At 45.6% G+C, this 16,586-nt stretch overlaps 1 protein-coding gene across 2 annotated transcripts in view; it reads right to left on the minus strand.

The window, feature by feature from the left end:
• The window catches only part of LOC143291578 (uncharacterized), an 88,985-nt gene that overhangs the window by 8,677 nt on the left and 63,722 nt on the right, over positions 1-16,586 (minus strand). The window contains exons 4-6 of one of the 2 annotated variants that reach the window (XM_076601506.1): positions 14,703-14,762; positions 13,567-13,602; positions 4,880-4,978 (exon numbers count right to left, since the gene is read on the minus strand). In XM_076601506.1, coding sequence (XP_076457621.1) covers positions 4,880-4,978; positions 13,567-13,602; positions 14,703-14,762 — 195 coding nt within the window. The remainder of the gene's footprint in view (positions 1-4,879; positions 4,979-13,566; positions 13,603-14,702; positions 14,763-16,586) is intronic. The other variant, XM_076601508.1, reaches the window with a different exon arrangement.

Genomic DNA, 16,586 nt, shown 5'->3' on the forward strand with positions numbered 1-16,586 from the left:
GGGACAGGTGACAGGAACAGGGACAGGTGACAGGGACAGAGAAAGGGACAGGGGCAGAGAAAGGGACAGGGACAGACAGGGACAGTTGACAGGGACAGGACAGTGACAGTGACAGAGAAAGGGACAGTGACAGAGAAAGGGACAGTGACAGAGACAGAGAAAGGGACAGGGGCAGAGAAAGGGGCAGGGACAGGGACAGAGAAAGGGACAGGGGCAGAGAAAGGGACAGGGACAGGGGCAGAGACAGGGACAGGGACAGGGACAGAGAAAGGGACAGGGGCAGAGAAAGGGACAGGGACAGAGAAAGGGACAGAGAAAGGGACAGGGGCAGAGAAAGGGACAGAGAAAGGGACAGGGGCAGAGACAGGGACAGAGAAAGGGACAGGGGCAGAGAAGGGGGCAGGGACAGGGGCAGAGAAAGGGACAGGGACAGGGGCAGAGAAAGGGGCAGGGACAGGGGCAGAGAAAGGGACAGAGAAAGGGGCAGGGGCAGAGAAAGGGACAGAGAAAGGGGCAGGGGCAGGGACAGGGGCAGAGAAAGGGGCAGAGACAGGGACAGAGAAAGGGGCAGAGACAGGGACAGGGGCAGAGAAAGGGACAGAGACAGGGGCAGGGACAGGGGCAGAGAAAGGGACAGAGACAGGGACAGAGACAGGGACAGGGGCAGAGAAAGGGACAGGGACAGGGGCAGAGAAAGGGGCAGAGACAGGGGCAGAGAAAGGGGCAGAGACAGGGGCAGAGACAGGGACAGAGAAAGGGACAGGGACAGAGAAAGGGACAGGGACAGGGACAGGCGCAGGGACAGAGACAGGGGCAGGGACAGAGACAGGGGCAGGGACAGAGACAGAGAAAGGGACAGAGACAGAGAAAGGGACAGTGACAGGGGCAGGGGCAGGGGCAGGGACAGAGACAGGGACAGAGAAAGGGACAGGGACAGGGACAGAGAAAGGGACAGGGACAGAGACAGGGGGGACAGGGACAGGGACAGGGACAGGGACAGGGACAGAGACAGGGACAGAGACAGGGACAGGGACAGGGGCAGAGAAAGGGACAGGGACAGGGACAGGGACAGGGACAGAGAAAGGGACAGGGACAGAGAAAGGGACAGGGACAGGGACAGGGACAGAGAAAGGGACAGGGACAGAGAAAGGGACAGAGAAAGGGACAGGGACAGAGAAAGGGACAGAGACAGGGACAGGGACAGAGACAGAGAAAGGGACAGAGAAAGGGACAGGGACAGAGACAGAGAAAGGGACAGAGAAAGGGACAGGGACAGAGAAAGGGACAGGGACAGGGACAGGGGCAGAGACAAGGACAGGGACAGGGGCAGGGACAGAGAAAGGGACAGGGACAGAGAAAGGGACAGACAGGGACAGAGAAAGAGACAGGGACAGGGACAGAGAAAGGGACAGACAGGGACAGGGACAGAGAAAGGGAGGGACAGGGACAGAGAAAGGGACGGACAGGGACAGAGAAAGGGACAGACAGGGACAGGGACAGAGAAAGGGACAGACAGGGACAGGGACAGAGAAAGGGACAGACAGGGACAGAGAAAGGGACAGAGAAAGGGACAGACAGGGACAGGGACAGAGAAAGGGACAGACAGGGACAGGGACAGAGAAAGGGACGGACAGGGACAGGGACAGAGAAAGGGACAGAGAAAGGGACAGGGACAGAGAAAGGGACGGACAGAGACAGAGAAAGGGACAGAGACGGAGAAAGGGACAGGGAAAGGGAGGGACAGGGACAGAGAAAGGGACAGACAGGGACAGAGAAAGGGACAGACAGGGACAGGGACAGAGAAAGGGACAGACAGGGACAGAGAAAGGGACAGAAAGGGACAGAGAAAGGGACGGACAGGGACAGGGACAGAGAAAGGGACAGACAGAGACAGAGAAAGGGACAGACAGGGACAGGGACAGAGAAAGGGACAGGGACAGGGACAGAGAAAGGGACAGAGAAAGGGACAGACAGGGACAGGGACAGAGAAAGGGACAGACAGGGACAGAGAAAGGGACGGACATGGACATGGACAGAGAAAGGGACGGACATGGACATGGACAGAGAAAGGGACAGACAGGGACAGAGAAAGGGACAGACAGGGACAGAGAAAGGGACAGAGAAAGGGACAGACAGGGACAGGGACAGAGAAAGGGACGGACAGGGACAGAGAAAGGGACAGAGAAAGGGACGGACAGGGACAGAGAAAGGGACAGGGACAGAGAAAGGGACAGGGACAGAGAAAGGGAGGGACAGGGACAGAGAAAGGGACAGAGAAAGGGAGGGACAGGGACAGAGAAAGGGACAGAGAAAGGGACGGACAGGGACAGAGAAAGGGACAGAGAAATGGACAGAGAAAGGGAGGGACAGGGACAGAGAAAGGGACAGAGAAAGGGAGGGACAGGGACAGAGAAATGGACAGAGAAAGGGACAGAGAAAGGGAGGGACAGGGACAGAGAAATGGACAGAGAAAGGGACTGACAGGGACAGAGAAAGGGACAGAGAAAGGGAGGGACAGGGACAGAGAAAGGGACGGACAGGGACAGAGAAAGGGACAGAGAAGGGACAGAGAAAGGACAGAGAAAGGGACAGAGAAAGGACAGAGAAAGGGACAGACAGGGACAGAGAAAGGGACGGACAGGGACAGGGACAGAGAAAGGGACAAAGAGAGGGACAGACAGGGACAGGGACAGAGAAAGGGACAGAGAAAGGGACAGACAGGGACATGGACAGAGAAAGGGACAGACAGGGACAGGGACAGGGACGGACAGGGACAGGGACAGAGAAAGGGACAGGGACAGAGAAAGGGACAGAGAGGGACAGAGAAAGGGACGGACAGAGAAAGGGACAGACAGGGACAGAGAAAGGGACAGAGAGGGACAGAGAAAGGGACAGAGAAAGGGACAGAGAAAGGGACAGAGAAAGGGACAGAGAAAGGGACGGAAAGGGACAGAGAAAGGGACAGAGAAAGGGACAGAGAAAGGGACGGACAGGGACAGGGACAGAGAAAGGGACAGACAGAGACAGGGACAGGGACAGAGAAAGGGACAGAGAAAGGGACAGACAGGGACAGGGACAGAGAAAGGGACAGAGAAAGGGACAGAGACAGAGAAAGGGACAGACAGGGACAGAGAAAGGGACAGAGAAAGGGACAGACATGGACATGGACAGAGAAAGGGACAGACAGGGACAGAGAAAGGGACAGACAGGGACAGGGACAGAAAAAGGGACAGACAGGGACAGAGAAAGGGACGGACAGGGACAGAGAAAGGGACAGAGAAAGGGACAGGGACAGAAAGGGAGGGACAGGGACAGAGAAAGGGACAGAGAAAGGGACAGAGAAAGGGAGGGACAGGGACAGAGAAATGGACAGAGAAAGGGACAGAGAAAGGGAGGGACAGGGACAGAGAAAGGGACAGACAGAGGGACAGACAGGGACAGAGAAAGGGACAGAGAAAGGGACGGACAGGGACAGAGAAAGGGACAGAGAAAGGGAGGGACAGGGACAGAGAAAGGGACAGAGAAAGGGACAGAGAAAGGGAGGGACAGGGACAGAGAAAGGGACAGACAGAGGGACAGACAGAGACAGGGACAGAGACAGAGACAGAGAAAGAGACAGAGAAAGGGACAGAGACAGAGAAAGGGACAGACAGGGACAGGGACAGAGAAAGGGACGGACAGGGACAGAGAAAGGGACAGACAGGGACAGAGAAAGGGACAGACAGGGACAGAGAAAGGGACAGACAGGGACAGAGAAAGGGACAGACAGGGACAGGGACAGAGAAAGGGACAGACAGGGACAGAGAAAGGGACAGGGACAGACAGGGACAGGGACAGAGAAAGGGACAGGGGCAGAGACAAGGACAGGGACAGACAAAGGGACAGAGAAAGGGACAGAGACAGGGACAGGGACAGAGAAAGGGACAGAGAAAGGGACAGAGACGGGGACAGTGTCAGGGACAGTGACGAAAAGGAAAATAATACGTGTGGAATTACAAGGAACCGAGAAGAAAAAAAGAAAAAGGAAACACATAAACACTCATGTATTCATATGCACCCCAATAGTATCCTTTCCAGTCAACATATGTATATTAGTCAATTAACTGACATCAAATAATACAGACATGTATGCGACCATCCAACTGTGCAGCTCAGCGTCTTTTTTTTTGTTACTCTTTTGATTATCTTATTTTATTCTGCGATATATTTCTGTGATGTTAATATTGAGGCCACATAAAACACACACACACAGCAAAGATGTCAGATGCATATGTGGAGAACATATATCTGGCAACCATATAATATTCGAAATCAGAATCTAAAATGTTTTTTTGCCAGACTTCACCAAAAGTTCTTTTGAATGTGTTATTAACAATTCCTGTATGTTATTTGCTGTTGCAGAAGGTTTGCTGTGTAGTCCAATAGGACATTTGTTATAGTTGTTTGATGTTGGCGTTTATAACGTTTCCATTTTCCCTAGCGTTGTCTCTCCCTATTCACCCTCCACACATACACACACTTTTACCCCCCAACCCCCTCCCACAACCCCTACCCCCACGTTTTTTTTGTTTTTGGTCGTCTAATATCACTTCAAGTGGAAAGACGTTAACTCTTTCCATACGAACGGCGAAAGAGACGACGTTAACAGCGTTTCACCCCAATTACCATCATCAAAATATTGCAAGCGGAAGGCTCTTATACTGAAGACGTGAATGTTGACAAAGAATACCACAATTCTGACGATGGAAGCTAAAGGTTGGGTCATTCAGACACCCACTGGACATCCGAGGGGTCTGTGTAGAGGAGGAGAGGACTGGCCGTACTGAGCGAGTTAAACTGAAGACGAACGAACACACACACACACACACAGAAAACTGACCTCCCCGGCACTGCAGAACGATGAGCACGACACAGAGGAGGGCGAGGAAGACGATGATGCAGACTCCGATGATCAGCACCACGGGGGACACGTGGAAGTCTGTTGATGTCGACATGTCAAGGGTTAAAGCACACTTCTCTCTCCACATTGACACACAGTTCCATGTCATTTCGAAACATAGGGGTTAAAGCATACAATTCTGTTCATAGCGAAACAGTGGGGGGGTTAAAACGGACAATTCTCTGTTAATATCGACACGAAGGGGGTTAAAACACACAGTTCTTTGTCATTTCGGAACATAGGAAGTTAAAGCATAAGCATACAATTCTCTGTTCAAATCGAAAGAGTGGGCGGTGCGGGGGGTTTAAAACGAATAATTCTCTGTTAATATCGACACGTAGGGGGTTAAAACACAGTTCTTTGTCATTTCGAAACATAGGGGGTTAAAGCATACAATTCTTTGTTCACATCTAAAGAGTGCGGGTGGGATGGGGGTGGGGGGTTAAAACGGACAATTCTCTGTTAATATCGACACGTATGGGGTTAAAGCGGGCAGTTATCTGTTCATATCGACAAGTAGGGGGTTAAAACACAGTTGTCTGTTCACATCGACAGGTAGGGGGTTAAAACGTAGAACTCTGTCATATCAAAACATAGGGGGTTAAAACAGACAATTCTCTGTTCACATCAAAACAAGGGGTTAAAACGTACTATTCTCTGTTCACATCGACACATAGGGTGTTACAACTGACCTCTCAGTTCACATCAATCAAAACGTGGGGGGTTTAAAACACAATTTTCTGTTCATATCGACACCTATGGGGTTAAAACTTAAACTACTGTGTTCATATCGAAACATCGGGGGTTAAAACAGTTCTCTGTTCATATCGACACGTAGGGGGTTAAAACGTACATCTCAGTTCACATCAATCAAAACGTGGGGGATTAAAAACAGTTTTCTGTTCATATTGACACGTTGGGGGTTAAAACACACAGTTGTGTGTTCATGTCGACACGTAGGGGGTTAAAAGTTTTCTGTTCATAGCGACACCTAGGGGGTTAAAACAGGCGAGTCTCTGATCACAGCGACACATAGGAGGTCACAACAGACAGTTATCTGTTGATATCGACACCTGGGGGGTTAAAACAGGCGATTCTCTGATCACAGCGACACATTGGGGATTACAGCAGACAGTTATCTGTTGATATCGACACCTGGGGGGTTAAAAACACAGTTGTATGTTCATATCGACACTTAGGAGGTTAAAACACACTGTTCATATCGACGCACAGGTTATTAAAATTTACAAATATCTGTTCACAGCGACACATAGCGGTTAAAACAGACAGTTCTCTGTCTCTTCATATCGACACGTAGGTGGTTAAAACAGAGTTATCTGTTCATATCGTCACGTGGGGGATTAAAACACACAGTTCTCTGTTCATATCGACATACAAGGGGTTAAAACAGACAAATCTTTGTTCATATTGACACGTAGGGGTTCACATCGACACATAGATGGTTAAAACATAATTTTCTGTTGACATCGAAACATGGGGGGTTAAAACCGACTATTCCCTGTTCATATCGAAACATAGGGGGTTAAAACATACAATTCTTTTCGTCTTCTAGTGTCTCCAGCACATTCTTGGAATGTAAGCGTTCGTATCATGTATGTGTTTGTGTGTGTATGCGTGCACATGTGTATGTGTGTGTGTGCGCGTGTATGTGTGCGGATATATCCATGTATGAACACACACACACACACACACACACACACACACACACATATATATATATATATATATATATATATATATATATATATATATATACACGTGTACAAGTGTGTGCACGCCCATGGTTTCTGTTTGAGAAAGAGAAACAGATATATAGCAAAGAAGAAAAAACGGGTAGAAAAACAGACGCAAGAGATATTACACACTGGATACAGATAAACAGACAAACAGAGAGAGAGAGAGAGAGAGGGGACAATCTACCTGAAGGCATTAAATACGATAAATACAGGGCATTTGTAAAACCATTCTAAACATCTCTTTGTCTGTCTTTGTGTGTGTGTGCATTCTCATGTGGTATTTACACATTATGCATAATTGTTTTCTTCTTGTTTTTTTTTGCATTCAAAGGCACTTTCAAGCACCCAATTTTAACCACTTTTTTTTAGGTTGTCGATGGGAATCCAAGCGAAAATCTAACAGCATGACCCTTTAATTAAGTAGTATTTTTTCTTATTCTCGCTGGTCATTTTAGTTACGAAAATAGATACGTTATGCAGTTGCCCTTCATGCCTAATGTCTAACAAAAACAGACATGCTCGCTTTTAATTAAAACAGAAGCAAACAACAAAAATATTTATCCGTGTCTTAATGTATGCTTTGCAAAACTGTATCTTTTAATTGACTAAATCAGTGCCTAGCTGAATACCAGTGTTTTGATTAAAAAAAAAATCAGTGATAAACAAAAACAATTTAAACAAACCGAAACAAACGAAACACAACAACTACGTTTACCAATCTGAAAAAGGTTATCATTTAGTGGCTCATGCTTTCTATACACAGTCCGTTGTTTTGCTACTTTCAAACACGACCCTGTTTCTACACACACACACACACCACCACCACCACCGAAAACAACAACAAAACAAAAAAACAACTGAATGTAGACAGTACAAGACAACAGTACACTACTATACACTACACTAACACAAAGCACTGTTGGGTGAACACACTTTCACTGTACTTCAATACAACAGACATCCCCCGACCCTCCAGTTCTATCCCAGGGTAAGGAAAAGAATTCCACCCCCTACACCCCGTTGACTTCATCAAGGGAAATAAAGTGTTTGTAATGGTAACGTCCGAGTATAAAGCACACACTTACAACAGCAACAGATTTCACATACCACCCTCGCCTTCACCCCAAGGAAGAAAAAGTCACCCCCACCCCTCTCCCCCTCTTTGCTGCAGAGATAATCGTTAAAAAAATCCCCCAAAACAACAACAACAAAAAAAAGGAAACAAAAAAGGCCTTTGAGACTCACTAAGACCGTGATACTTGTAGAAAACACAGAAAGCGAATCAAGGAACAGAAAATACGGATGCTGAAAAGTAATTATCCCCCTTGGCATTGGAACATACTTTTGAACAATATCACGTTACGCCTTTGCTACCTCTGGCCTGTGACCTCCATACGGCTGATGGTTTGTTCTGACCACTTCACCTTTCGCTATTACCGTATTTTGTACCAGGAACAAGGTGGCAGAATGGTTAAGACGCTTATCTGCTAATACAGTGTCCGTGAGGGTCTGGGTTCGAATTCCGCGCTCGCCCTTTCTCCCATGTTTGACTGGAAAATAAAACCTGACCGTCTGGTCATTCGGATGAGACGATAAACCGACGTCTCGTGTGCAGCACGCACTTGGCGCACTGAAAAAGTACCCCTGGTAAAAAAAAAAAAAAGAAAAAAAAGTGTTGTCCTATAACAAAATTCTGTAAACGAAATCCACTCCGATGGGTAAGTACACAGATCATTATATATATATATATATATATATATATGCTTACGCTCGAGGCCAGACAAGCGCGTTGTGTTATGCTGCTGGTCAGGCATGTCAAGCAGATTTGGTGCAGCGTTAATATAAACATTTGTTTGAACGCAGTGACTGCTCCTTGAGAAACTGAAACTACCAGTGTCAGTGTAAGCACAAACTCCATTGAGTCATTTTTTGGTGTGTCATGTTGTGACCCTAACCTCTGACGTAATCTTTCTGTCACTGACAGGCCCGATGAGGTTTGTCAAGATATATCACATCGACAACCTGCCCTGCTGTGGGCCATTTTGCAACCTTCACCTTTGACCTTTGCCTCTGACCTTGCATCTCCAAACAGTTCGTGTTCTGATCGTGACCACTCCTTGTGGCAAGACTGATGAAGAACTTAGAAGTAGGCGGACATCGCAACTTTTTTTTTTCCATTAAGCCATGCTGCAACGTTGACCATTGGCCTATTTTTGAACCGTCCTTGTGTTTATAAATGGGGATATCTTACTTATATCTGATAAATATTACCATACTTGACACATTCACCACTTGCAGTAAATATTAGAAATGCTGATGTTAAAGTGTACACACACACACACACACACACACACACACACACAGAGGCGTGCGCGCGCGCTTCAAACCACGTTCTTTAAAACCTAGCCAACACCGAACGGCTGGTCACACACTGAAAACAAAACCATTCCAAAGAAAACCAAACAGTGAAAAACCCACAGATACAACCAAAATGACAAAACTAAAGAAGACTTAAAATCAAAATGAAATTCACTTCAATGTAACACGTCAAATCATTTCGAAAAAACACAAGAAAACGCTGTCTCTGTTGACTACCACTGACAAGTCTTTAATGGTGCAGCAATGTTTGTGCCTGATATAAAACAACAACAAAACGCTGTCTCTGTCGACTACCACTGACAAGTCTTTAATGGTGCAGCAATGTTTGTGCCTGATATAAAACAACAACAACAAAACGCTGTCTCTGTTGACGACCACTGACAAGTCTTTAATGGTGTTCCGAAGTTGGTATAATTTGGTGTAGTTCGCAATTTCTAAATGTTACCAAGTTGTTTGATCTTCTTTAAGTTTTTTAAAGTCCTTTTTTCAAAGCCGCGGTTCCTGAGATAGTTGTTGTTGATAAGTAATTCTGTGAAGTTCTTTGTTGTTGTTTTAAAATTCTTTGGTGCATTTCCAAAGTTGTAGTTCTAAAGTTGTTTGGTGCAGTTCCCAGATTCTTTGGTGTTTTTCCAGAGTTGTAGTTGGTGTGGTTTTCGAGTTTTTTTGGTGTTTTTCTGAAACTGTGCTTCACTTTGATATCGTTCCAAAGTTCTTTAATATAAGTCCCGATTTTTTTTGTATGGTTTCCATGATTTATGCTATACGTGTAAAGTTCTTTGAAATAGTTTCCACGTTCTTTGGAACCTAGGTGTGACCATGATGTTCTTAGGCATAGTCCGCGAGTTCTTTGGCGTAGTTTCAAAGTTTTTGGTGCAGTTTGATGAAGTTCCCGGGAATGATATTTCGTGTCATTTGAAGGTTCTCAGTTGTATTTCCAAAGCTGTAGTTCCAGAGTCCTTTAATGTAGTTCTTCAGTGTCATTATCAAGTTCTTTGGTGAAATTCCCCAGTTCTCTGGTACCGATTCTTTGGTACACTTCTTCAGTGTCATTCCCAAGTTCTTTGGTGTGGTGTTTCAGTGACGTTCCAATGTTCATTGGTGAAGTGCTTCAGTTTATTTTCTGTACTTCTTCAGTTTCTTTGGTGTAATTCTTCAGTGTAATTCCCATAATCTTTTGTGTAGTTGTTCAGTGTCGTTCCCAAACTCTTTGGTGTAATTCTTCAGTGTAATTCCCATAATCGTTTGTGTAGTTGTTCAGTGTCGTTCCCAAACTCTTTGGTGTAATTCTTCAGTGTAATTCCCATAATCTTTTGTGTATTTGTTCAGTGTCGTTCCCAAACTCTTTGGTGTAATTCTTCAGTGTAATTCCCATAATCGTTTGTGTAGTTGTTCAGTGTCGTTCCCAAACTCTTTGGTGTAATTCTTCAGTGTAATTCCCATAATCTTTTGTGTATTTGTTCAGTGTCGTTCCCAAACTCTTTGGTGTAATTCTTCAGTGTAATTCCCATAATCTTTTGTGTAGTTGTTCAGTGTCGTTCCCAAACTCTTTGGTGTAATTCTTCAGTGTAATTCCCATAATCTTTTGTGTAGTTGTTCAGTGTCGTTCCCAAGTTCTTCAGTGTAACTCCCATATTCTTTTGTATAGTTCTCAGGTCGTTCCCATTCTTTGGTGTAATTTCCCGGTTCTTTAGTACAGTTTTTCAGTGTCGTTCCTGTGTTCTTTGGTGAAGTTCTCCAGTTCTTTTGATGTCGTTCTCCAGAGTCTTCTCTGATTCTTTGGTGCAGTTCCCCAGTGTTGTTCCAGTGTTCCTTGGTATTGTTCTTCTGTGTCGTTTCCAGGTTTTTGGTGCAGATCGCAAGTTTCCTGTGAAGTTTACTGCAAATTCTTTGGTTCCCTTCTTCCTTTGGTACACAATTCCTGTGTTCTTTGGCGTAGTTTCCTCTGTCTTTAGTGCGGCTTCCAAGTTCTTCTCCAGAAGTTCTTACACACACACACACACACACACACACACACTCAGGTATGTTCTAAAATTCAGACCTTAGGGATTTTAACCCACTCACTACGGCCAGTCCTCTCTTCTCCTCTACACAGACCCCTCGGATGTCCAGTGGGTGTCTGAATGACCCAACCTTTAGCTTCCGTCGTCAGAATTGTGGTTTTCTTTGTCAACATTTACCTCTTCGGTATAAGAGCCTTCCGACTGCAATATTTTGATGATGGTAATTGGGGTGAAAAGCTGTTAACGTCGTCTCTTTCGCCGTTCGTATGGAGAGAGTTAACTCTTGAATTTAGTCTTTAGGTGAAAACAACAAGAACAAAGCTGTGTTGAATCTGTATCACTCAACACACCTGCCATGATCATGTTATCCCTTTAAGCTTGTGTAAGTTTTGGGCAGCTGGCTTTTCTTTAAACATAGTTTACGTTTATATCACTGATGAGAATTCAGGTTGTTCCTTACAGACAGAAAGATATCACACACGCGCACGTAAAAGAACCTTGCCTCTCCTAAGCGTGAGGCAGGCGCGGGTAGAGATGGGGGAGGGGGTGGGGGGATAGGGGAGGGGGGTGTCAAAATATCGAATACGAGCACGTGCAGCAGACTGACATCACGACATGCACACTGTGGCTCAGGAAGCACAGGTCACATCACACACACACATTGTTGGAGACACGAGAACACCCCGCCCCCACCCCTCCACCCACACACAGAGGTAACGTCACAAAACACATTGTGGAAGACTGAACTAGCCCCACACACCCACACCGGTAACGTCACACACGCACTGTGGAAGATACGAGAACACCCACAACAACTCCCCCACCCACCCCACCCACCCCTCCCACCAGACACCCACAACAACTTTCCCCCTCCACCCAGACATCCAAAACAACCCCCCCTCCCACCAGACACCCACAACAACTCCCCCCCCCTCCACCAAGACATCCAAAACAACCCCCCCCCCTCCCACCAGACACCCACAACAACTCCCCCACCCACCCCTCCCCCCAGACATCCAAAACAACCCCCCCTCCCACCAGACACCCACAACAACTCCCACCCCTCCCCCCAGACACCCACAACAACTCCCCCCTCCCCCCAGACACCCACAACAATTCCCCCTCCCCCCAGACACCCACAACAATTCCCCCACAACAACTCCCACCCCTCCCCCCAGACACCCACAACAACTCCCCCCTCCCCCCAGACACCCACAACAATTCCCCCTCCCCCCAGACACCCACAACAATTCCCCCACCCACCCCTCCCCCCAGACACCCACAACAATTCCCCCTCCCCCCAGACACCCACAACAATTCCCCCACCCACCCCTCCCCCCAGACACCCACAACAACTACCCCCCTCCCCCCAGACACCCACAACAACTACCCCCAGACACCCACAACTTTCCCCCTCCCCCTACCCCCAGACATCCAAAACAACTTCCCCCCTCCCCCCAGACACCGACAACAGACACACACACACACACACACACACTGTGGAAGACACGAGACCAGCCCCACCCACGCACGATTTTGGGTCACGTCACACACACACTGTGGAGGACAAGCCACGAGAACATCTCTCACAAACATCAACTTTTCAAATAACAACAACAATGTTAAAACAGAACCAAAACAAACCAGACACAGTTCAAAATCTGTACACCATGCACTGACTCTTCCTTCTCGTGTGTGTGTGTGTGTGTGTGTGTGTGTGTGTGTGTGTGTGTGTGTGTGTGTGTGTGTGTGTACGTCTGTGTTCATTTTTATTTCTTTTCCTCTTTATTTTTAAACATGTTAATCGGTTAATCTGAAAACCTACCCAATCCATGGGGCACTAAACACCCCCACCCTTTCCTCTCCTGTGCACCCTACCCACGTATGTTTATTCCCCTCTCCCTGTCTGTCTCTGCCTCATGGTTGATGTAGATGTGCAGTAGCGAATGTGGACTAGCCCGCACACCTCATATCATATGACGCCTCTTTGAAAACATACTGAGAAACTGATCTATCTATCTATCTATCTACAGAGAGAGAGAGAATACAACGGATTTCTGTCAGCTAAATGTAACAACTATACATCTATACATAAATCAAAAGGTTCAACAGAATGGGATATTAAAAAAAAAAAAAAAAAAAAAAAAAAAAAAAAAAGAGGGAGAGAAAAAGAAACAGAAAAAAACACACAACAACAACAACGAAAACAACAACAACAACAATGAAAAAAAAAAAAAACAACCCCCGAACAAATACTCGCCCACTCGCTGTCTTAGTAAGACGCGACTTAATTTCTACAAACCTTCAGATACAGGTAAACAATAGTGCCCCCATAAAAGTGGACATATATCATGTCCACTGAATACCAACTACCTAAATACCAGCTACCTAGATACAGACCAGTACCTTGCTCTTCCCTACGGGTGGAGTGCACAACTGGAAAAAAGGGCATGCAAAGCTAACAGATGAAAAAAAAAAAAAAAAAGATTACCGAAATCGAGCAGTGAAGGCCAGCCTCGTTTCACTGCTACCAGATAAGATAAAAATAAAAACAACAATACAGTAATAAAACGATAATAATATCAATAATGATGATTTAAAAAAAAAGAAAAAAAAAGAAAGAAAATTATTCTGAAACTCAGATTGTTTTTGATGAAACGATGCCCTTCAATTTTCTCTTTCAAAACCACGTAAATTGTAATTGACAAGGCCGAAATCAAACTAGGAGAATTAGTTCGTTATTTACAAATCTGTTACACAATGTACAACGCCCCCCCCCCCCCCCCGCCCCCCCCCCCCCGAAAAAGAAAACAAACCAAAAAACTTCAACCCCAAAACAAAACCAAAAAAAACTCGATACATCGAATTGGGCACTCGTTGCTTTGAAAAAAGTGCAATTTTAACAAACCAGCGCAAGCGTTTAATTGAGTTTATACACGCTAATACAAAATATCATAAACCTCCGTTTGTTAAAACGCTTCTCGGTTAAAAAGATGTGTGTCAATACTATGTTGTTATTTATCGTCTCATTTCGCAAATGAAAAGAGACTGATCGAAATACAAATTAAACCAGAAAACAGTGTGAAGTTTGCAACTTGGACAGTTAATGAGGTCTGGACAAATCCGAAAGCAACTTGCGATCATGAAATTATGATATTTGTCTATGTCTTTTTCAACTGACATATTGAAAAAAGTCAGCATCCACCATTCTTCTATACTATATATATAGTGTCCACTTCTATATTACAGTAAATAGTCTGTTTCTGAGAGAGAGAGAGAGAGAGAGAGAGAGAGAGAGAGAGAGAGCACAACAGTATATGTATTTATAAACATTATTACTAAAATGGTTTTTTGATGGGTAAAAACTTTAAACCTCGATTTTAAAAGCAAACACTCAGTAACAACATTAAAAAAAAAGTTATATTACCTCCATTTTACCTTTTCTTAGCTCCTCTGCAGTAGCAGCGACAGTAGTAGTAGTAGTAGTAGTAGTAGTAGTAGTAGTAGTAGTAGTAACAATAACCATGCTTTTGTTTAGGAAAGGAAACTGTTCAGAGAAGGAAGAAGCAAGGAAGCAAAGACAGAGATGCGAATAAACTACATACTGACAACACTGGTTTTCCATACCTCGATCCTCCGCCACTCCGACCACGGGTCCCGCTTCATAGCCACTCTTGGTAACTACGGCTGTCGTTGTTCGTCAAAACAAACAAATCTTCATTGTGGTACGTACATGACTTGAATTAATAACACCACCAACAGCAACAACTACAACAACAACAAAACAGTAAGTCGATACTTTTTTTTTCTCTCCAGAAACGGGAATATATATATATATATATATATATATATATATATATATAGAGAGAGAGAGAGAGAGAGAGAGAGAGAGAGAGAGAGAGATTCAGTTCTAAGAATACACAGCTGCAAAATAATGTTCAACGCTGATCACACCCAAAAGACTAGCAACACTATCAAAGGTGTTGAAAGATTAGTAATTCAGTTTGATACCTACAGTAACACACAATTTCCGATCAAGGTCTAGCGTTGGCATTGAAGTTATAAGCCTCACACACACACACACACACACACGCACACACACACACATACATGCATACATATACACAGACACCCCCCAAACACACACACACACACCGAACGTATATACGTATCAAAAGTCAAAATAAAACGTACAACATGGCTGCCATGAAACACTCCCTTAAGGCCAAAGCGCGTTGGGTTACGCTGCTGGTCAGGCATCTGCTCAGCAGGTGTGGTGTAGCGTTTATGGATTTGTCCGAACGCAGTGACGCCTCCTTGAGTAACTGAACTGTGACCATTTATTCTGACCGCACGTTTTCAAACGCCACCGACGACAACTCCTAAAACATACACAACCAGAAAGTGACTTCTTCTTCTTCTTCTGCGTTCACTCGTAAGCACACGAGTGGGCTTTTACGTGTATGACCGTTTTTACCCCGCCATGTAGGCAGCCATACTCCGTTTTCGGGGGTGTGCATGCTGGGTATGTTCTTGTTTCCATAACCCACCGAACGCTGACATGGATTACAGGATCTTTAACGTGCGTATTTGATGTTCTGCTTGCATATACACACGAAGGGGGTTGAGGCACTAGCAGGTCTGCACATATGTTGACCTGGGAGATCGTAAAAATCTCCACCCTTTACCCACCAGGCGCCGTCACCGTGATTCGAACCCGGGACCCTCAGATTGACAGTCCAACGCTTTAACCACTCTGCTATTGCGCCCGTCTGAAAGTGACTTCAGTCCTCCGGTCATGTTTCGGGGATACATCTTCCAACACTGGTGCCAGCAGTCCGGTTGATGGCAATGGACAACATGCTCCAAGAAGTAAACACAAATCTTTGACAACAAAATTCTGGTCTGCTGTGGCCACACATTTCTCTAACAAGCCTTAGATTTCCCAAGACGACAGCTGTCCTGTGCAGGGGTGGAGATACACACCAAGGTGGACACAAGGGTGTCCCAAGTTGATTGTGGCCATCGCAGAACCCCGAGTTACTGAAAGTGTTTGAAGGAAGACAAAATCGGCACTCAACTGATGGACACAAAACCTGACTTCACTGTGCACATCTTATGCCGGGAATCTGGGCTCCCTGTTTTCAGATTACATTAACTCACTCTACATCTGCCTCCAGTCTTAAAACATTTGTAAGAAACAACACGGCAAAAGCACAGAGCGTAAAACAGTATGGAAGGACATCAAACATGGCTTGTTCAAAGCCCTGCCCCACTCACTCCACATCTCCACCTCTTCCCACCTTCAATATCTGTACCGGAGCAACACCCTCAAAATCAAACTACTCCCTTCGGGTTAAACAGTAAAGAGTGGTAACTCTCTCCATTTACAAGGTACACAACTTCAAGTCAGTGCTGCTTATGCTACCGATTCAGCTAGCACACAGGTAAATAAATGGTACATTGGAACAAACCCTTCTGGGTTTTATCCAGGGGTCATTCTGGGCTAGC

Source organism: Babylonia areolata, chromosome 17 (genome assembly GCF_041734735.1).
Source record: "Babylonia areolata isolate BAREFJ2019XMU chromosome 17, ASM4173473v1, whole genome shotgun sequence".
NCBI lineage: Eukaryota > Metazoa > Mollusca > Gastropoda > Neogastropoda > Buccinidae > Babylonia > Babylonia areolata.